The following is a 23,014-nucleotide window of genomic DNA, read 5'->3' on the forward strand; positions in this document are numbered from 1 at the left end:
GCAGCGCCACAACGTGGCCCTTGAAGCGCTACGGCCGCTTCCTACCCCCGACGGACAGCGACGATGAAGGGCAAAACACCTCCTCTTGGAAGGTGACGGGCGGCGCGGGGGGGCCTGGCTGCTTGGCTGTGCTGTAACTGGCTCCAGTGGGGTCTAGGAGGCCGCTGTGTAGCAAGCAGTAACAAGTGCGGCCTTGCAGGTATATTTTTGCAAGTCCAGAGCTAATCGGGAGAGATTTTGCCTCATACATTATTAGAGTAAACACAGCAATGATATGACAGGTAGTGGCCTTTTTTTTTTTTTAAATACTCCTTCCTTCAGCAGTGACCTGTGGTATTAAAAACTATAGATCAAGTTGGAAGAGTCTGTATGGTTGTTTAAAGTAGTTAAATCTTTATATGGAGGTACAGTTAGTAAAAAAAGTCATAAATGTACCTTCTGTCTGTGGGAGTGAAGGGCAAGTTGTATTACTGAGAGGTAAATTATACACTTGACTTGTAGCACTGACCTTTGAAACCTCTTATTTTGCACTAGAAATGGAAAATGCAGATTTTGTGCTTACAGGGCTAAATTTTTATTTTGTCTATCTTTTTAAAGGTTTTTGAATCAAATGAAGAGTCAGGCCATCTTATCCTTACCATTGTTGTATCTGGCCATTTCTTTATTTCCCAGGGGCGAACAGTACTGGTAAGTTTCTCGTGTATAAGGAACATTTCTCCATTCACGTTAGCATCAGGATTAACTTCGTTTCCCTTCTCAGCTTCATGTTCTCTCCCACTGAAAGAAAACTGACAATTTTATTTTGCTCCTGGTAATTCCCATGTGCTGCTTTCTCTCTGCGTTTTATCAGAATAATACTAAATGTATTATTTCATACTGAGGAACAGTGTCTCTTCTGCGGCTCTAAAAATCTAGATTAAGATGTAATGCTAAGTGCTACTCGTGTTGAAGGATACGCATTTGGGTTTTTTTCATGATTCTTCTGCCTAAGAAAACAGAGAAAACACACTGTTAAGAAATAGATAAGTACGTAACTATTAGTCCCTATGAGGTTTGCTGTATGATCCAGCTAGTTTCTTGCCAATGACCTGTTAGTGTTTTGATTTTGATAATTTGGTTTATCAAAGGGTATGGGGTTTTTTTTCTATGTTGGGTAATGTGATCTAACATACCTGTTTATATTCATGGAGACAAAATAACAACTTCAGCCTTATGTCAACTGATTTTCCTGTAGCCTGTACTTAAGCATGACCAGCTACTAAACTAAGGATTTCACAGTGACACTGAAGAGGTTAACAGAGGTTAACTGCATCTAGAAGAAGTTGGTTTGATGCTCATGACAGAAAAGGCCTGTGCTGGAAAGTGGAATCAAGTGTATTCAGTGCATATCGCTGGTACTCAATGATGATAACAAGTAGAAATTGGCTGATAAATATATTGGAAAGCTATTACAAGCCACTGGAAGATGCTGCAGTATTAAGATAACAAAGACTTTTTTTTATTACTGAATACATAAGAGAGTATGTTGTTGCTTTAAATATGTATAAGCTTACAAATTAGTTTTTCCTGTGCCTCTTAAAGTCTTAAGCTTACAGAAATATCTCCTAAGTATAGGGAAGAACCAACAAACCCTTGAATGTTTTTGGCCTGTGAGTTTGTTATGAGTATTGAATAGATAATGAATGAGCTAACAGAGAGCTGTCAGTCTGCATATCCCTCATACAAGACATATTTGGCTCACGTATTTTGTGAGGACAAGTTGAATGTTTTTGGACAAGGTAAAAATGGGACATGGAAAGTATTTCAGCAGTAACACTGAATAAGAAAAAGGAATGGAGTAATTGAAAGTCCAGATAGGTAAAAAAACCCAAAACAAAACCAAAAGCAACAAACCTGCCACTGAAGTGACACTTGCTGCCATCTCTTGCCAAATTCTGCTTGCAATGAATCAGTGTAGAATGCACCTCTCCTGGGGCTGGTCCTGTTTTCAGTATCCTGATGAGACAGCTGCAACTGTTTAGTAACTAGTAGACTCATATTACTTTCTAGAATGTCCTTGAAATAACCACATAAAGGCTAACTGAAAGTAAGTTTTAGTAACTAACTAAAGAGCAAAACAAGACACAGACAAAAAGCTGTAGCCCTTCAAAGACTGTGTCTGGCAAAGACTGAATCTGGCAAGTAACAATGGGCAGATAAAAGCATGCTGTCATAAGGGATGAGTGCAAGAAGTATAAGAAAAGCTTTATAAAGACTTGGCTGAGAAAAGCACTTTCTTGCAGCTCTTGGATTTAGTGGCTAGTGAAGCTTTCAGGCAGCTGCCTTGCTTGAAATGCCAGATGAGGAATTTCTGAGATCTATCAGGTCTGTTTCAGCTTCGAAGAGACACTAAAGTATCTCAGTAACGATCACAGCCTAAGAATAGTGCAAAATCGAGGTGGAACAGACATGCTTGGTAGATGTGACCAATATCTAATACTGACAGTTTACAAGAAAAAAAAAAATGTTGGTTTTTTCTTAAAAAAAAAAAATGATTTTGGCAATGCTTCTATACCAACCTTAAGGCCAAGACTAACAACATTTTATTAAGTTTTAGAGAAAAGGTATACAAAACCGGTGTCATGCATTTTAAAACCTGACTGTCAATTCCTTTGGGTGCACTTCTTGCAGTGCATGTAACCGGGATCATGCTGCAAATGTGTTCTGTGCATACAGAACTAACCTAGTGTGAAATGCATTGGTACAACATGCCTTATGCCTATTTATATTTCTGAGATTGGAGCAGTTGCAGTCCTCCCACCATTCCTCTTAAACATACTTGACTCACTAAAAAACCTAGAAAATACCCAGTTCACGAGTTCTGAATGTCAGCAGGCATCTTTGGAACTACGTTAGGTTTCTTGTTTACGAGGGATTTGGTCCAGCACATCTGGCTTAGCTTTACGGCTTAGGCCTGTTCCTTAAGCACATGCCTTCCCAGACATGAGTTCCTTTTCCCAACACTATGCAAGACTGATATGCAGTGATAAAATTCTTCTTCCTGGGACAATCCCAATGTACAGGTATCTTTTCAGTCTTTGAAGAACACTGTGGAATCTCTGTAAGTAAAGCAGCCAGTGTCATGAAACAGAAGGGTGATGCAGTGGGGTTGTGCTGAAAAAGACAGCACAGGCAGTGATGCTGTTAGCCAGTAGCTGATAACAGCACTGATATCAAAGTAAGTATGACCATTGCTGGATCTCTGAATGGTTTTCTTCAAGTAGCCGGCAGGGACATTAGAAACTTAGTATCATTGCCATCAAACTGCCCAAGGGCAGTTTGCACCATAGTCTTTGGTCTTCTAAGACTTGTTGAAAACAGGACCAGGGCAGCAGGAGCACCTTACAATGCAGTAGACTCAAAGCAGCCAGAACTGCACAGGCCACTGGTGGAAATTTTGCAAACTGCTTATTGAGATGCTGTATGACAAAAAAGTTGCAATACTGTGCACTCTATGTTATTGCTGTAGAAATAATCAGACTGTAGAAATGGTTAATCTCACTGGTTTTATCTCCCTCTAGTCTCTGGCTCTCAGGAGTTGTCAGAAACCCGTCACAATATTTAAACAGGCTTTGCACGACTAAGTACGTATAGTTCTCTTGAATCTGTTACAAAACAAATTGTCTCACTGGGGGTCCATTACAATGGACATTTTGTCACGGAGGATAATGCGTAAGTTTCTGCTCCAGAGGGAATGTATCAAGTTTGATAGAATGCTGCAATTGTTGGAATGATTCCGCTTGTTTTTTTACTGTGTATGCTCATTTCTACTTGCTGGCCTGGGCTACTGAGTATTTCCTTTTTATTGCCAAGGACTTCTCCAACACATACGTGCTGCCTTACTCACTTGCATTGAAATTCCTTGTGCTCTACTTACAGGACTGTTTCTTGCTGTGTCACAAGGACACCATTTCCTTCTCAACTTGAATAACTATATTGCATTTTTGTAATTCTTCCATGGATGAATAATAAAGGGATTTTTTTGCCCTCTAACAAACAGTAATCCAAAGTCACAGACTGAAAAGTGTGAACTTCTAGAATTTGGCTGTTTCTGTATTTCACATAGTACTTTTCTTTGTTCATTCTTCTGCGGTGAACAGTGCTGTTAACTGAACTAATGCTTACCTGAACTTGGTGCTGATCAGCTTTATGGTTAGTTTTCACTAAACTAACCTCGGTTGGCCGACATGCTAGTGATAGCTCCCAGTGTTTGTTCTCTTAGCGACCATAGGTCCAAGTACCCTTTTTTTTGGATGAAGGCATAATTTTGTTGCATTGCTTAGTGATTCTTTCATCAAACTTTTTTCATGTCAAGTGATGATTTCTGAAATCCTAAGATACATAAACTATTTTCTGTAATATACTCTCCTGTCAGTGTGAGAATAAGAGGATATGGCTTTTGTAAGAGTTATTTCCTTGGTGAATCCTCTTCTTTGGTGTCAACCTTTCATCTACATCCAATATTCACTACAACTCCATTTGCACAAAACTGAGGTGAAAGAATTGTGTAGAAATGGAAATCTTGTATTTCTTGATGGTTGGATTAACATGATCCATTCTAGGAAGGATATTCACATGTTCCTGACTTGGTGTCAAAATATTTTCTCTCTAACGGATGTATTTATGTGTTCTCTTAGTCCTTTTTATTTTCTTAAAGCATGAGCATTAAGAAATCTTTTCTTTTCCTACCAAAGAATGGTAGCTATTTAGAGCCAAGTGAGACTATGACTCTTCTATGATCCGTTTCGAAGAACAACGTTTATAAAATAGCAATAAAACATTCACGTATCCTAACAAATGATTTTTTTTAATACATATAGAAGACTACAGAATTATTTTCATGAGCAATAAAATAGAATATTTAATGAATTCCCTTCTAGCAGTCTTTTCACTAATGGAAGTTGAAATACTATTTTCTTGCCCCAAAAAATGCTACAATATATGCACTGAGTCTCAGCATCTGAGAGTGCTCCAGAACCTGTCATTAAAGTACTTCCATGCTACTATAACAAATAATCGTGGACATATTCAGTGTTTCCATCAATTGCTTGAAAAAAACCAAATTATTTATTTTAATGGGTAAAGTTTTGGGGAATGGGTATGTGTTAAAGATCACTTTACGTATTCTTTAATGACGCTGCCAGAGACATACTCGAAACTATCTTAACAAGGAAACAACTGCTTTCCTTTAAAAATACAACCTAATTCTTGTGATTCTAGCTAAACGGAATGAAGAGGAGGGTAAATGGAACTTCAGAGCATGGAACATAAAAATCCCTGATGTGTAATGCAAATCAAAGGGTGTTTTGACTTATTTTTATTTTAAACAAAGTTCTTCATTTGGAATTAAATTACATAACATATTTAGAGGACCTGTTTTTGCTGCAGTGTTGCCTAAGACGCATATTTTACAGTAGAAAAATCTCATTCTTGCTTACTGTAGATAATGGAATTTTACAGGAATATCTCAACAGCATCTCTTATCAATTTCTGGCCATACTCTCAAGATACATCACATTCTGTTTACCACAACTCTTATTTCCTTCCCCTCCTTCAAATCAGCTCATCATGAAAATTATATTTTGCTGTTTTACTCGATGCAATTAATTCTGGTGCTAGAATTCTTAATAGCCTACAAACTAAACAAATTGAAATTGTGAAGAGGACTTATTTAATAGGATAAAATTAACCCAGAGTAACTGGTTTGCGACCTGATCTTTTAAAGTGTAGACTAAATGCCCTTAGTGCCCTCCTGGTCCCCTCATGACTTCTAATAAGCTAACAGTGCTTAGGATGCAGTAGATTCTAACTCATTAATTAGGCAAGCATTCAGCAGATGTTCTGATGTTCTTGATGCTCTCTTTGCAGTGCCTGAAACTTATGCACCAAATTTTTGCAATGATATTCACAACAGTGCCTTGGGTAGACGAAAGTCCCTGTGCAATAAATGAGGACATTTGACAGGAGCCTGCGGAAGTGAGGAGGTTGCTAATGCTGCTTAGTAGTCGTACATTGCAAAGCTAGAGAAAGACTTTTTTTTTTAATTACAGGTCCTATGATTGCTATTTGAAAGAGTAGAAGGAATCTTAGTTTTATTAACTTACTCAGTACCACAGTCGTGGTTCCAAAATTTCAATTTTAGTGTGCCTATTTCAACTTATGCTGTCTTGGTGTGATAGTTTTGGACGAGCTGAATATCTTTCTGCTTTAGCTCCCCCATTTATGTTTGATATAATGATACATTCCTGTTGTATAATGATTGTGTATTGGTGATTGGCAGCAGTAAAGAGTTTTAAGGGCTTCTAATCTTTACTTTTCTCTTGCCTCAATTCTTCTAAACCCAACTATTAGAATAGTTTTTAAAGACTAGTGATGTCTATTAATGAAATGTATTTACTCTAAAGTTAGAGTTTAATCTATGGTATTGATCTAGGGAAGGACATATTTTGTATCAGGAATTAAAGAAGAAATTGCCTAACTTGCCTTACTAACGGGATGTCCTGAAGAGCTTTAGCCAGCTAAACCCCACAAGCATCCAGTTCACCTCTGTTGGTCCCTGGTCAAGTGCCACTATTGTAGTTTAGGGAAAAAACCCAATTCAGGTTCTCACTGTGAAATATCAAGGTTTGTCCTGAGTTAGGGGCTTATCTTTGCTATTCACTCCTTCAAGGGGCTGTAGTTGGTACCTATCTCGGGGAGCTCTTTCTAGAAAGCTGACACCTGGCAGCACGTGCTCCTGCACCCAACACTTTGGCAAAAGACATTCATCGGTTGCTGAGTCCCCTGGTCATGGTTGTCTTGAGGGTGGCTGCGTGTGTCCGATATTTGCTACTTCATTTAGCTTTCCTGCCTCTGTAGAGACAGAGGACCCGGTTTAATGAGTTCAGCCCTGATGTGTTCTTTTCCACAATCAAACAAGCTTAATAGCAAGATTTAAGATCCGTCTTCTACGAGATTGGGGGTAAAAAAAAAAATTGCACGCAGAGCTTAACATCCTTTCATTCCTTATTCCAGTTAGCTTGTTGTCTGTCTGACTTGGTTTTGAGTTTTTTGGCCTTTCACCTGCTATTCTATATTATGCAGATCTTTTTGAGACGCTAATGCTTACACCAAGATCTAAGTTATATACAGCCTGTGAAGCACATAGTTTATGCTGTGCTCTCATCTTCCCAAAGATGCTATACGTGACATATTTGGATACAGACATGTAGCTTGGAAATTTTTGCAGGAACAACTTTCTGCTTCCCCCACTCTACAAGTTGTCATGTTTGGGGATGATTTTTTTTTTTTTTTATCATGCTGACACTCCTACTCTCGACTCAGTTTTCAAGACAGCTCATACTGCAGGAATAAAAACCAATGTATCTGGCCTTATTTAGATCTTTAAGATACATGTAAAGAAAATTTCTACTTATAGGTGTGTTACAAAATAATAATGCAGATTTGATTGGAATTGTGTTCAAAGTTTAATTCTCACAACTTCTAGTTTTAAGCTGGAATTACAATTTTATTCTACAGTCATTAATGAAAGGAAGACTTCCACTTTTTAATAGAAGAAGCATTTTTTCAATTTAAAAAGTGTAAAATGGCAACACACATTTGCTTTTGGGAAGGCAATGAGTTACAAATTAGTGTTTTTCAGATATACACAAGCATTTGATTTACAATCTATATGTCAAGTTTCAAGCAAACACTTGTGAACATGTTTTCCAACTAAAACCAAAAGTTTTCTGCAAGTGTCTCAGTTTTGTCTCTCCTTTAGTGTTCAGTGTAATACTTGAACATTATTTACCTGCCTTTTCAGGCTGTTTGCTCTCACATGCTTATTTTTACTGTCTCTTGAGATAATGGTTAATAGAAGTCTTATCAACTACAAGATTTCTATCATTGCAGACTTTTATCAGATGTATTAACCACATTGAGTGGATACCTGGACATACTCCAGCCATTCCTTTGTTGCTGAATTAGTTGCTTCTGAGAATAACCAAGGTGTTAATCAGTATAAATGTTAAATAATAATAGTACCTTGCATATTAGAGGTCAGAAGAATCTTGGTATCTGTAACTTGGTAAATCACACAAAATCTAGATAGTGAATATTCTTTCTGAAAAGATTTCTCACTGTACCTTACATCCTCAGAGTGGCTATCCTCAGAGCGGAGTTCTGGGTAGGATGACACAATAACAGGGCAGTGCCTCTCTCCGTCTGGGCAAAATGGCCGGTTGTTGAAGCCATCCGTACCGGTTTTGTGCAGTGTTGCACGAGTTTGCAGGTGGGGGGCTCAGAGCAGCAGAGCATCTTACCCTTCCCCAGAAGAGTGCTTTCCCAAATCTCTTCTTTCGCCCTGCAAAGGCACCACGAGGGGTATTATGCTAAGTTTTGCTCCCCGATTGGGTCTTGGCAGCTTACCTTGGGAAAGGATGAGGATGGGATTAAGGAACTTTCACATCTTGTTTCCAGGGAGGCAAGAGTATGGCCTCTGCAAGTAGATCGCTCTGTTTTCTGGGGAATTGTGTAAGGTGGTGCTGCCTAGCCTGAATCAGAGCGGTGCGAGCGGGATGTTGTCCGAGGCCTTTAGCTTTTCTCTTCTGCCATCTTCCTTCAGCTGTCAGACAGGACCACTCTGGCAGCTATGCACTGGGATATTAATTAATACAATAAAATTCCTTTGATCTCATGCTGAACTCATCATTTCTTGCAAATGCACATTCCCACTCTGTGGCATACTCAGCTGACTCCTTAATCCATTACATTATACAACAAATACATTCATTCTGAACTGTGAACTCTAAGAACAAACTGTTTTAATTGCTTTTCATGAACCTATTATAAGAGGCAGCCAAAACTGGAGAATGTGTGTCTGTGTGCATGGCATTCTGGGTTTTTGTTTGTCTTTCTTAATATTGGTTGTAGTATAAAGGCAGAGTATATAATGTTTGTGGCAAAAAGAAAGTTTTTCTTCCTAAGCTATTTACACATAGTTCAGCTTCATTTGAAAACATCTGTCTTGCCAGTGAGTGAATCCAAACTAGTTGATGCAAGCCAGCCTAGCTGAACTGTTATACAAAGAACATTTCTTAAATATATATTATTTTTTAGCTAAGATAGGGTTGCCTAAAGACCGTGCAAATCCAACATAAAATGGATAATCTGTTCCTCTGTTCATATGTTGCTTAGTACCATAGGGTTTCTAGATGATACAATAATAAAAATATTCATAAATAATATGCAGTACCTTCCAACAGAGATCATAGGCCTCATTATCCAGCAGCTTTGTGAATGCTGAAATGTAAAATGAGAACAAAAGTATTTCCCAGTTAATGACAGACTAGATGGCTGTAAGGCTAGACCAGTGTTATTGGCTCCTCTGCCTCATTAAGGTGTGGTCGTGTTTTGCCTGCTTCCAAAATATTTGGGAAATGCCTTGCTTTTTCTGCTTCAGCTTAATTCTTCTCAGGGTCCTCCCTCTGAGAGACTTAGATTTTTGCCAGAGATGTATGAAACTCTTTTCCTTTAATACAGCATTCTTACAATTATGACCCTGAAGAATGACAGGAGGAGTATATGCACGATTGAAGGTTAATGATCCAACTTAGAAAAGCGCTGCCATTTGTATCTTCAAATTGTAAACATTGGAGGTCTTGTGTTCCTGCCCAGTTTTTTTGTCTGTATTCCCGGTTAATCTTACGCTGCCATCTGCCTTTGTTCATGCCCAATACTGCTCAGCAACGCCCGACTCTGAACATAAAGCAGGTATAGATGGTGTCTGCTCAGGGGGAACAGTGACCACAGCTGCTTTTTCTCTGTATTTCTGTTGGTGTGGTGGCAGCAGTCTGGTGGGACTACTTCTTTTTTCTTTGTCAGTGCGTATGTCCAGAGCAGATTTAGCCTTAATTCATTATCTCTGGAAAAGCACAATCTCAGTATATTGCCACGCAGTTTCCAGGATCTACCCTGTGCCTAGCTCCTGGATGTTGGCAGCGACCCTCTCGACTTTGAGTGATGAAACAAGGGACAGCTTTATTTTGGTCCTCCTTGTTGTTGCTCTGAATTCATTTACCTAACTTCATTCATGCAGATTCATAACTGTCTCATTGTTGGCAAAAGAGAGAATTCTCATTGTTAAGGAGAATCTCATTTTGTCTTACTTTAGGCAGCCTCAAATACAGTCTGCTAACTGAGGTAACATGGAAAAGCCATGAGGAACCCAATAGAAGCCAAAATTTGGCTTATTTGCTGCTTAGAATTGAGGAAAATCTAGAGGATCCTGACTGTAATGACAATTACTGATGTTAACAATTCAACGATGAAGTTCAGTCTGAGTAGTTCTGCGAACCTGAGTTTGTCTAAAACATGCCCCTGCCTTTTCCAGGTAGCTTGCTTGTGCCAAATCAGCTCTCATATCACTCAAGTACTGCACCAAGTTTTCCTATCTGGTTTAGCTATTCTTACTTACTTATTTCTGTTTGGCAATATACAGTCAACCAAAGGTGCAAGAGGAAAGGATATACTTTCTGCTTTGTTCTTCAATTAATTACACTTGAAGTAAATTACATTTCAGTAAATTAAAGTTTTGGTTTGGAGTTGAATAATTAGGAGTATATAAATGAAAAATTCCAAATGCTGGTTTTTTTTCCAGCATTCTTTTCCTCAGAAGGTAAAGAATTTACTTTCTTAAGCTTTGTAAAGTAAAGGTAAATTTACCTTTACATATAAAAGGATGACAACCTGGGAAATTTTCAATGAAATAGTTGGTAGGAAAGTGAAACGTTGGCTGCCTTTTATGATTTCTTTGAAAACAGTTACTATTTTAAGATGACAACATTTATTCTACCTAAGTCTTCCAGTGAAAGGAAAAACACTATAAAAATAGACTTAATATGAGAACAGCTATATTTAAATAAACACATTTGGTGTGTATCAAAAACAGTATTTGAAATGAACTGAGTAAGCACCAGTGGCCACAAGCTAGAATGGCCTAGTGAAAGAATGGGGCATTAGAATTACTTCAATAATGGCATTTATTGGTGCTTGGTGGTGGTACCGGAGGAAGAGCAAGTAGCAGCAGAGAAATTCCCTATGGCAGGAAGCACTAAGCACGTAAGCACGAGCAGCTGTCATACTCCAGTGTGATTTCTTAGACTGGTTGGTTGTCCAGGACTCAGCCTGGCTGCTTATCCAGAGTGGGCAGTTCTGAATTGGCCCATGTGCCTTGAGAAGGTATGGATATCGCCCTCAAGGTAACCAAGTTAAAAGATGTCAACATTTACAGCTTTAAATGAGGGAAGTAAGTCCTTGTGCTGAGATGAAATTCACCTGATTGTGAAGGTAAGATCATAATAAACATGTAAGTTTGTGTTTATTCAACAAAAATAAACACACTTGGTTTACTACATTTTGATTATTTGTATAAACATCAAGAATACAGTTTTCTGAAAGGGACAGTTTAAAATATGAGCTTTTGCTTTGTATATTCTAGTTCTACATGTCCAGTCTTTCCCTGTTCTGATTTGAGAGCATACCCCTACCCGTTCAAACTCTTGCACTGTGTATGCTTTCTGGAACTACTTGTTTCCCCTTCTTGAATTGGACTGCAGGCTTGTACCTCACTCCTCTAACTTCGATTCTGATTTTCTTGCTTCCTTCCTTAGTAGATCCCTTTTAGCAACTATGGCAGCAGGAGCACAGCAGAGGCTGATAAGCATTGTAGATGCGTGTCACTCCACGTCTCCTCTAAAGTACTTCTCGTGTACACAAAACAAATCTGCATTTTTATATTTTGTACAGCCATGTATTAAGACCTCGTTGCAATGCATATGCACAATTAATGCTGATTTTTCCTGTGGCAGATGCTGCTATTTCCATGATGCTGGCGTGACTGAAATTCTTGACTTTTGACATAACTTCCTGCTGGGCACAATTGCTAGCTTAACTTGCTGATGCTTTTCCATTCTCAGCATTAAACAATATTTTGGGACCAAACTTTGCACAGCCATAAACATCCTTAGCCAAATTTCAAAGCAATATATTCTACAGTGCAATTAAAAATATGACCCATGAAATGCTACTGATTATTCTAGAAACGTTCTAACAGTGCTGCACTCTTTTCTTACCTACTAATCTCAGCTCATTCCTCAGGCTTTCTGCTCAATACCTCCCAACTGTAGTGTCCTCTTACCAAGCTCTCCTTGGGCAGTCTCTCAGAAGAGGCTAAAACTGCACACCCCAGAGGCAGGGGTGCTAAAATGCCAGGTGTACAGAGGAGCAAGGGTATTTCACAGGCTTCCTTTACTGTGTCGGGCACAAACTCAGACTGTGTGACAAACTGAGCTTCTTTGGAGACTTCCTACTATTTGACATCAGAGTGGATTTTGTCTGTGTAGAAGAAGGGTGCCTTCACGCTAGACGCAGCCTCCTGCTCCACTGCTTCAGCAGTCTAATTACATCATATAGTATGGCTGGAGAACACTGACTTACCAAGGTGTTCTTTTCTGTTGCAAGGTCTATCATTTGCAGTTTGTCCCTTTTAAGAATCCAGATTCCTTCACTAATTCCTGTAAGAGTAGAGAATACCTTGGTACCTCCCATCAGTCACAGAGGTCTTCTGTTCTTTTGACCTTGAGGCCTTTCACACCTTAGCAAGTCCTACCTTGAGGCATTCTGAGTGCACTCAATGCAAACATACATGCTGCGAGTGGCTCATCTTACCTGCTGTCAGCACCTGCTTTTACAGTGCAGAGGGAAATTCTTCTCTCCCTCTGGCCTCAAATCTTTTGAGAATGATACTTGCGTGCTGTCTTAGCATTTTGGAGCCTATCATAGCAGGTGTCTGAGATCCCGTTTGCCTTTGGTTCAACTCTGCAATGCTTGCTAGACATTCCTCTCGTAAAAGTTCATTTAAAAATCTACATGCCATTACTGCGTGAGACTTTAGAGCCAGTGCCAGTACACTAAAAGAGCAGTGTCTTACTGAGGTGACTTCTTGTACCAAAATAGAATGGCAGATGGTTTCCCAGCCTGGACCTGCGTAAGATGTATAGTAACTCTGGCAAAAACTCACTGCTGGCAGTCCAGGATGGACATGACTTGTGGTTCTTGACCCTTAGGACACCTATGAAAAGCAGCCTGTGTGAAAATTCATGGTCGTTGAAAGCATTACGAGTTCAGATAAAACAGTTAAGTAATTTCCTCCCTGCCCTTAAATTTGTTTGGGTTTTTTCCCCCCCTAGATTTTGCTAACTACTATGTGGCAGTCTGTGGGAAGTGCCTTGGGAGACACACTCCATCACCTCTTTTATTACTCCTCGCAATTTTTATATGATGTTTTCAGCTTCCTGGGGTATTTTTACAGAATGCTGAGCAGTCTGTCTTCTCTGAAGAGACTGACAGTTAATGCAACTGGAGTATAAAAATGTCTTTATCAAGTTATCAAAGCTGCTTCTTGTTTACCTGAATTCCATCTGGAGAAAATGCATCTTTGAGCCTTAGATAAACCAACTGCTGCCCCGTTCCTCAGGTTTGCCTGCCCTCTGCTGACCTCTCGGGCAACTTCGTGGGACACAGAAGAATTTAAAGCTCTCTGTTGCAGCTGTTTTATTATGCATTTCATAGAGGCTTCCATAACGTGCACAAATACAAATGTAAAATAAATATGGAAATTAGAATGTACCCTGACATAGTGTTGTTACTGGAGCTACAGATTGAAATTTAATTCCCGGTGCGGTAAAAATTACATATTGGCAATTGTTTGACAGATACAAAAGTTGCATGTATACAAATGACTAATCTTCATTAGAGATTAAATTACATCACATAAGTGTACTTCTGAGTGTTGCATGTTTGCTGTGCAAGTGGTTTGTGTTCTGCTTTATTTCAGGAAGGCTTTTCATTAATTGATTCCCACAAGTGGTTAAAAATAGTAAGAAGAGCAGACTGCCTGCTGCTCTGCGCACAGTCAAAGGTAACTTGAGTTGCTAACATAATTCTGTATAAGATTTCTTAATATTGGATAAACTAAACCAGAAGTTGAGATACTGTAATTTGTCTACATAAATTAAAGTGTGTTTTGTTGTTTGGTTTTTTTTTTTTTAACTCTAGCTACTAAGCAAGAATGGATTGAATCATCTTAATGTCTTTTGTAACTGTTAATACTTAGGTCTTTTAGACTGCTTTCTGAGAGTCAGCTACTAACACAGCTAGACCGGTATTTATTTTACAATCTCTCTGCCACTTCTGTTAGCACATCTTCTGCTAACAATTAAGAAGATGAAACTATTCTCTTACATGTACAGGAGCGTGCTGCTTCTGAGTCATACTGCACTTTGGCAAACGAAGTATCCAAACAAACAATTATTTAGCCATTTTCTGGCCCCTGACACCTGGCACAGTAGTAGCAGGCTGGTGATTCTGACATTTGGTATGCAAGGCAATGAAAGGCACCTAGATTTCTGATCTTCCCCTCAGATCTCATGAAAAGTGGTTGGTTAGCCTTTAAGTAAATAAACAGCACTTGCTTGCTATCAACTTACATGTAAATCTCCATTTTCTTGGTTTTTAGATGAACTGAGAAGTTTCTTCTTCATCTACACTGAGCACTCACCAGGTTTTTCAGAAGCAAAGTCCGTTTCAGAATGAGAAGAGCTCTCCCTTCTCCCCTGATAGTTTCTAGGCTTTGTTGTTTCAGCAGAAACAGCTTCCCCTCATGTAACTATCTCTACTTGACAAGAGAATTCCTCTCTAAGTTAGAAACAGGAAACCTGGAAAAAGATTGAGCCCCTTGTTCAGTAGCTGCAAGAGACCAGTTTTAACTCTTTGCCCCGTTCACGGAAACTGTTAAGGTATAAAAACATCTCAAGTATTCCGAGATGTTCTGGCATTCTCCCCTGATAGGAACTCTGGTACAGACTGGCTTATTGTAATTTTGGATAATAGCAATATCCAGAGTAGCTGGAAAGTGTAAGAATTCCTGTTTAGTTGTGTTTCGATCTTTTATCCGATTTCTTTTATGAAAGACATGTAAGTATTTCTTTATAGGATGCTGCAACTAAACAATATAGGTTGCAGAGGGGGAAGTGCCTTGCTAATTGCCAGGTAAAGCAAATGTGAGGCATAGTAAATTTTGTTCAAATAGAAGGACTCATCTCGTTTCAGAATAAGCCTAGTCTAATGGTGCCACTAGGAAATGCATAACAAGTATCTTAAAATGTTTTAAATTCATGGGTTATGCTTGCCTGAAACCAAACCACCTTTGCTCTCTGAATTTTGTCAGATTCTTATAAAATGTGAAGTATCATTGAAGATGACTATCGAGCTGTTGCAGGAATTAGTTCTCATGAATCAGTAGATCACCAGTTTCCTTTACAGTTACTAGAACCAGTTCCCCAGCACAGTGCTAAGGGATTCTGCTGCATCTCACAAGAAACACAAAATCAACATCGCAATCACTTTGAGGCTTGAACAAAGCCCTGAGGGACAGTTCAGAAAAGGAAGAGTATTGACATAGTCTTCAATTCATCTGGTACATCTGAATGTTTGCTTACCATAAATTCACATGACTTAAAAGTGCATTTAGTGGCACTCCAGAGGTCCTGTCATGCAGTTTCTCTACTTGATACCCTAACTTGTAGCTGAAGCGATCCCTTAAATGCTGTGAGTGTATCTGGCCACCATGCTAATCTTCAAACATATTTTTTAAAAAATTCAGGCAGCCAGCCACACCGCGTAAGGGGTTACGGCTCAACCTTGGTAGACCTAAGTAAGAAAAGAATCAAGCAGAAGCCATTTAAGCAGAGGAACGCAAGCTAGGTTTTCAAAAACCAGTTCCTGTATCTGAGTGCACAGGGCAACTAAGGGGCATGGGCAGCTAAATATTTCTGATTTACCTCGTGCTCCTTGTTCTCAGCCTTATTTCATTCCTTTACTGGTTCTAGTTATTTTATTTCTTTCCTACACTTGTTTTTGTTGCTGTATGTTACCTGCTTTCCAGTCTTAGAGTAATCCATGTCAAAGAAACACAGAGGTTCATCACTGGGATCATGTACTGCTGAAGAAACTAAGTGAACATTAACTGATTGTTTTTTATAAGTCATTAATATTGCATTTATAGTGAAACTTACTCGTTTCTTAAGAAATACAATTTTAATAGGGTGCTGTGGACTCCTAGCTAGCAGAAATCGTTCCTAAACTGTATTTTGAGAAGCTTAGTGGTAATATACTTACAGGAACAAGACATGTAGAGAAGACACCGGTCACAGATCGCTGTTGAAACTCAGTTGTACTAGTGGAAATCTTACTCTGTGAAGCACTCAAGTGTCTAATTCTGAAGCCGTCCGTACCTGCTGGATGAGCACTTGTGTCTTACGCTTTAGCTGAAACAAACAGCTGCGTGGCTGTGACTGCCCTTCATACAGCTCCATCTCCAGTAATCTGTTCTCTCACATTAGTCTTTGACTCTTGTATAAAAGCTTTTCTATATGAAACAATCAGTAAAAAGTAGCAAGACAAACGTTCTCTGTATTCTTGTAGTAGGCAATTTCCCTTCAGAGTGTTTTAATTGAGCTCACCTTCCCCAGCGTGGGAAGAGGTGCAAATTTGATGATCCAAGTGACCTTAAGGTTGTTTAATACTTGAGCTCCCGTATGGTTCATGTGTTACTGCCCAGTACTCAGTTTAAGCTAAAACTTGACACATCTTAGCTGAGTTTGAGAGCTTTCTCCTTCTAGGAAAAAGGTTCAACTTATAAAGTCTATTGTTGTTTATAAACTCTAATCGTAAGTATTTAACATTCCTTGTGAAAAAGCAGAGGGCAACACGAATAGCTCAGACTAACAATGGATGTAGGAATAACTAAACCAAGCGTTCTTTGAAAGTCTCCTGAAGAAATTCTAGTTAAGATGCAAGTTACCTTTCTTTCATTTTAATGAGAACTCACCTGTCTGGCATATCCACAGATCAGTTCTCAGTTACTTGAAAAGCTGACCCAGTTACATTGACATCTTCGTTCATTAGAGAAACTATAACTGGCCACTGGGAGTGCTACAGTTTGAAATTTTTGACATTTTTTTCCCCTTTACAAGCTTTTATGCTTACAGTGCCCTAAAAATCATTTTATGCAATAAAAGCATCTTAAAATAACATGCATGTAAACACACAGGCTGTCATGAAGAGCTGGCTCATCTTTCAGACAAAAATCTTTAAAGTGAAAGATGTCCTTGTATCCATGTGATCAGCAATCTAGTAGCGTGTCGAGTTGTTAAAAAGAAATGGTTTTGACATTGAAATCTCAGAAAGATGAAGACTCAAAATAAGCTAGGTCAGTCCAAGGAAAACTTACTACTTTTCTAATACTTCAGCTGTGTTTTAAATTCAAAATTTCAAGATCAAACTGAAAGTCCTATTAATTCACTCCCGAAACAAGAGCATTCAATATGTATCTGCCTTACATCAGCTGAATGTGCTTAGGACAAGCTTATCGTGCACAACAGGCTCTTTAGCCCGCCATTTTCAGGGCAGTTTGCTGGACCTCATGTACTTAAAATTATTTTTATATCTGTACCGCATAACAACCTAGACTGGGGGTCAAGTCCTATCCAGATTTTTTTAATTTAAATCATGAAATACTACTAAAAATGTAAAGTAATGCATTTGAGTTTCATGCACTCCTAATCAACCATCTATTCAAGGAACAGCAGCATTCAGTTGCAGTGCCAAACTGAATTTGTACGTTTAGCTACGCACAGACAGACCAGGTAGATAGGTGAGGCTGGGTTTGATGGAGACAGGAACATGAATCCTAAATGGAACGTACACTTCCCAGAACTTTCAGTTTAGATGCCAAAGTTAACTTCTGCTTCCTTTAATTTCATTTTTTGTCATAAATAACTGTTCAGAGTTGGCATACCCTTCTAGGATACTACTTGCAGCAACAATAAGAACTTTATTTCCCTGCTATACATGTAAAAAAACTCTGTCACCATGGCAAGGTTTCTTCTCTTGGCTAGACCTTTAATTAGTTGACAAGTGGCCCTGCTCACTTACCATTTTCTTGGGGGTTTTTTAACTGATTTTTGTACAGCAAATCGTAGTCTTCTCGTTTAGCTGCTGGGAAAAATGAAGATACAGCAGGGAAAACTTGTTTCTTTGCTTTTAAGTTGGTGCAGGAATCCAAAAAATGTATTGCCTTCTTCCTAACTTTAACAAATAGGAATTTAATGGACTCAAAATAGTTTGAGGGGATTCACAGTTCATTTAATTTCTCTTTGGTTTCTGAGCAGAATGAATGCCGCATGTTTCGTGTTCAGTTTGGTGGAGATTCAAAAGAACAGATGCTGGAACACTGCTGCTGTTGCGTTCAGAAACTTGCAGAGTACGTACCAGTTCACATAACTGATGAGCAAAGCCAGCAGCTCTACCACAGTCTCGGTCAGCTGGCTAATGGTGAAAATCAAGTGAAGGACACTGAACAAAATCCATCAGTGCTATATACAGTAAGTAAGCAAGAGCATATAGAAACAGAAAAATAATCAGCTAGCAGTGTTAGGTCTGTAAAAGCCAGATTTTACTTCTGAAGAAAGTTTCTTGCAGCTATGAGACCATCTATATGAAATACGATTTGGGCAACCCAAAATTCAGTTTACATGCAGGGAAACCTCATTAGTGAACAGGGCTAGCTGTTCAGGAAGTCACCTGCTGAAGCTGGCTATCCTCTTCCCATGTTCTTAGTGTGCCTTGAAAAAAAGGCAACAGAACAGTGCCGAAAACAGTGGTTCTAGCTCCTCAAGCTTACTGTAATATACCTCAGAGCAATCAGATGCGTTTGTTTTGGCCTCCAGAAGTCACTAATAACCAAAATAAATTAATATACACATTTTCTGTGATCACAGGAAGAATATTGGGAAGCGTGTGGAATGAGATTTATAGGTGGGGAACAGAGCTTTGCTCTGGGGTTTGAACTTTCCTTTAGCTAGGGAGCCTGGAAACGAAGGGAACGGTTGATGCCAGGCTCAGGCACACACAGGAAGTTACTAACCATTAAAAGAAAGAGCCGCAAGCGCTACAGCCAAGCATTGTTTCCCAATTCCCAATGGGATCGTGGTACAGTTTGGGGAAGACTTCTATGCTTTCTGCTGAGGTTAATAAACGAGAATAGGGAGCAGAAGAGGAGAGCTAAATAATTACCAAAAAAACCCCAACATCCACAATTTTATCAGTGTGGATTTCAGCAAATGCTGCTGGGACCCACCTGGCAGACTTTCAAATATACACACGGTAAGAAAAATGATCAGAGCCATTTAAGTAACTATGAATTGTGTTCTTTTTTACATTTACCTACTCCTGTTTTGCAGTGTTAATAATTGTAAATAAGCAACTGTATCAATTTGAGCTTGAACCTGACACATTTAATATGCTCTCTTGGGTATCCAGAGGATCACATTTACCAGCTCTAAAAAAACCATCCCTGCAGCTAGCTTAGCCAGCATAGCTCTTGGGTATGTGATAAAAATATCAGGACCAAGACTGCAGCCTCAAAAAGGAATGTCAAAGTTCTCAGCTACATCACTGCCATGACAGGACTCTACTGGATGGTGGAATCACATTTTGTAGAGAATGTGCGGGGGGCGGGGGGAAATAAAAATACATTGCTAATTTGACTCTCACCATTTCCAGGAAGGCATATGGGAGACCTTCAACAGCTGATACTCAAGATTTATTGTTTGTTCTTTATGCAGATAACCTATACTTTGGGCTTTGCTCATTTCCCGATAGGCTAAAGCAAAGAATGAGAGGTAAAGAAAGTATTTCATGACAGGATGCTACTGAACACCAATGACTGGCATTAATAACGCTCTTGCTCCAGAAGTTAAGACTGAAAACCTTGCTCAGAAAATAGAATTGAGAACTTAAACCATCTTTTCAGTGATGTGACCCATGGGAAGGGAAGCGGCACGGCCTTTTTTAAAGTTACTTCCAGTAGGTAGTTTAAAAGTTCTCTTAGTTTAGACATGACAGTTTAACTGCAGGCCCATTATTTCCCATCTTTCATTTTTACAGACTTGAGCAGATGTGCATTCAAGTTCCATAAAAAGATGCCTTTTTACTGCATAAGGTAGCCGAGCACATTCTCTTCCCGTTATCTCTAAAAATGGAACCGCTCCCCTTCTTGCACATACCCACACTCAGCCCTTATTTGCATTTGCTGTTTTCTAGCCAGATGAGCCTCTACCAGATTCCTGCACAAGCCTTGGAGAAAGAAGATCTGTAACGCAGCTAGCACAGGTAAAAGAAAAAAAAAAAAGAAAATAAACTAATATTTAGATCCTGTAACTGAATCTCTCGGGCAGAGAGAGGGCAAGATATCTTATGTGCCATAAACATCTGGTAAAAGTCTTCACCGTAAGTCAGGGTGCCATCATCTATACCAAAACCCAGGATCTTGTGATCTGGAGCTGGGAAGTAGGCTGCAAAGCCAGCTATGTCATGGTGTAATTACCCCATTTGCATGAGAGCAAAACAACTACCCAGAGGTCACATCCCAGTAAGCGACTTTGTCACTCTTTGACTGCAGGAATAACTTCTGCAGTTGTAGCTTAGGTCTGAAAATATCGATCATCCTTGGCCTGCAACAAAAACAATCCCATCATTTCCTTGACAGCTTAACTGAGAAGTCCAGGGTAAAGCCGTGTTTAAAAGTAACAGGAAGTTCACTGTTGCTTGTTTACTGTGAATTTGGGACTGTAGGGAATCAGATGACTGAGGAGAAAACTCTCTTCTTTCCAGCCTCTGGTTTTGTGCTGTTGCTTCTACAGGTCTTTCTTACCCTTTTGCCATATTCATAGAATGATCAAGTCAACGTTTCCTCATGCCAGCAGTACGAGGGACAATTCCTCTGCTCCCTATTGCCAATCTGTCCTCTCTTAAACCCAAAAAAGCCCTTTGGAGGCCTCTATTTTCAGAAAGCAGAGCTCCCTGTACTCCCCTCTCAGGGGCCAGAGCGGTATTAACAAGCTGTGCTGTTTCATTCCCAACGGTTTTGTTACAGTCCTTGTACGATGCAGCAAGTGCGCATCAACAAGCCAGACTGATCAAACAAGGCGGTTTGCTTTAGCAACTCTGTTTTTCCTGACCCATCTCTGCTTTAAGAGGCGATACTAGGAAATGTAAATTAACACCAACGTTATAAAAGAATTTATCTTCTAAAAACTGCTGGGTTTTGGTCCCTGTAAAAGACGAATGCATGACACCTGCCTCTGACCAAAGCGCTCTGCTAGCAAGGCCTGCCTTTGCGGTACGCATTGATCCATCTCACTTGAATTACTAACAAATCCCTCGTCACAAAAAGATTCCTTGTAGTAGTTTCCTACATCTTCCTCTACTTCTTGGTCACTGTAATATGACTGTGCTCTGAGCTGGGATTTCCCATGCCCTGGCCCACAGGCTTGCCATTGCTCAGGGCTGAACTTCTTTTCCCCACTTAAACTTCAGACCTCCCCCTTTCAGCTGGGTCATTTCCCCATTATTTCCCCCCAGTAACAGAACCATTCATCTTGATCCCCAGCTGCCTCTGTGCATCACAATAAACTTTCACTTGAGCTGCTTCCGATTCTTGTAGGAACAGCAGCACGGAAAGCGCCCGGGAGTTGCCCGATAACCCACCGGTCTGTTAAACTTCTGCATTTCTCCAGCATGTCTAACAGATGAGAGCAGCAGCGCCTCAACCTCAGGACATGACCTTGGGCACCTTCCACTCTGCTACCACTGGTTTTACACTGAAAAGCGACGCGATGCACATAGTTTGCCCACCACTGAGGGAAAAAGCTGGAGGAGGGGTTAAATGGGCACAAAAAGGATGTTTTAACTCTTTAAAAAGCCCTGTAATTTACCTCTGAAAGGCATCTTGCTAAATTAAGAGCCTTGAACTGCATACTTGGTTACCCTTACACAATTTAAACGGCAGCACACACACCTCACACAGGGTCCTTTTCTCTTACACAGAACGGCTGTTCACGAGGAAGCCGTGTTACCCAGGAAATTGGCATTTCTGACTTAAATAATCGCAAAAGAATTTAAAGTTGCGTAAAAGCTAACTGGAATTGAAGCTAGGTATCACAGAAACAAAAGACATTTGCATGCAGAAATCATATCTGATAAAAAGTATTTAAACAGCATTAATAACAAGGCAGATGCATCTTATTAAATCCTGAAAACTGTAGCTGCATTGTTAAAACATGCCTGTAACGTTACCTTTTACGTACAAAAATAGCGCAGCGCCTCTGGTTTTACTTTCGCAGTCTGTGCTGAAAAAGAAGTCTGAGCTCCCCCTCGTGTATCGGCATGCAGCGTGGCGTGCACAAGAGCTGGGGCCCTTCATCCGCTTGTGTCTTATGGATCAGAATTTCCCAGCTTTTGTGGAAGATGTGGAGAAGGAATTGAAAAAACTCACAGAAGGTTGAGAAACACCAACTGGAATATAAGCTCCAGGAGAGCCAGCACTTGGAGGACTCGAGCTTAAGTGCAATTAAATATTTGGGAGGGGGGGGAAAAAAAAATAGTCTCGGGCATTTTTTTGTCAGTGTTTTATTTTTAAAAACAGGTGAATCCACTTTTTATACATCATTGCACTTCAACAAATACACAGAACACAAGTTCATGCATCTACAGTTACGCACATCATGAGAACCCTGTTAGGTCTAATTTCTACAATCTTTAAATCATGAGAAATTACAGTGTCAAACTAAGGAGTATAACTAGTTGCATAGAATATCACCATGCTGTAACATTTCATCATTTAAACAAACGAACGGAAAAAAATATAAAAGTGTGCCTGAATTGAATGTACAAGAATATGTTGAACACATCAGTGCAAAAGGATTTGAGAATTTACATGAGTTAACAAAACAAAACAAAAAAATCACTGAAAAAGCAATCATATATATATACATTTATAAACTGAAGTTTTGTTTTCAACTGCATTCCACCA

At 39.5% G+C, this 23,014-nt stretch overlaps 1 protein-coding gene across 1 annotated transcript; it reads left to right on the top strand.

Annotated features, from left to right (window-relative positions):
- Positions 1–8: 8 nt before the first annotated feature.
- On the top strand, positions 9–22,487 carry REC114 (REC114 meiotic recombination protein; the record flags this gene model as incomplete). Its single annotated transcript, XM_010294392.1, has 6 exons — positions 9–92; positions 598–687; positions 13,916–13,999; positions 18,309–18,524; positions 20,245–20,313; positions 22,326–22,487. Coding segments are annotated over 6 exons (705 nt in total), but the record flags the coding sequence as incomplete, so codon positions are not given.
- Positions 22,488–23,014: the final 527 nt, after the last annotated feature.

The sequence above is a fragment of the Phaethon lepturus genome, unplaced genomic scaffold, assembly GCF_000687285.1.
Source record: "Phaethon lepturus isolate BGI_N335 unplaced genomic scaffold, ASM68728v1 Scaffold11309, whole genome shotgun sequence".
Taxonomy (NCBI): Eukaryota; Metazoa; Chordata; class Aves; order Phaethontiformes; family Phaethontidae; genus Phaethon; species Phaethon lepturus.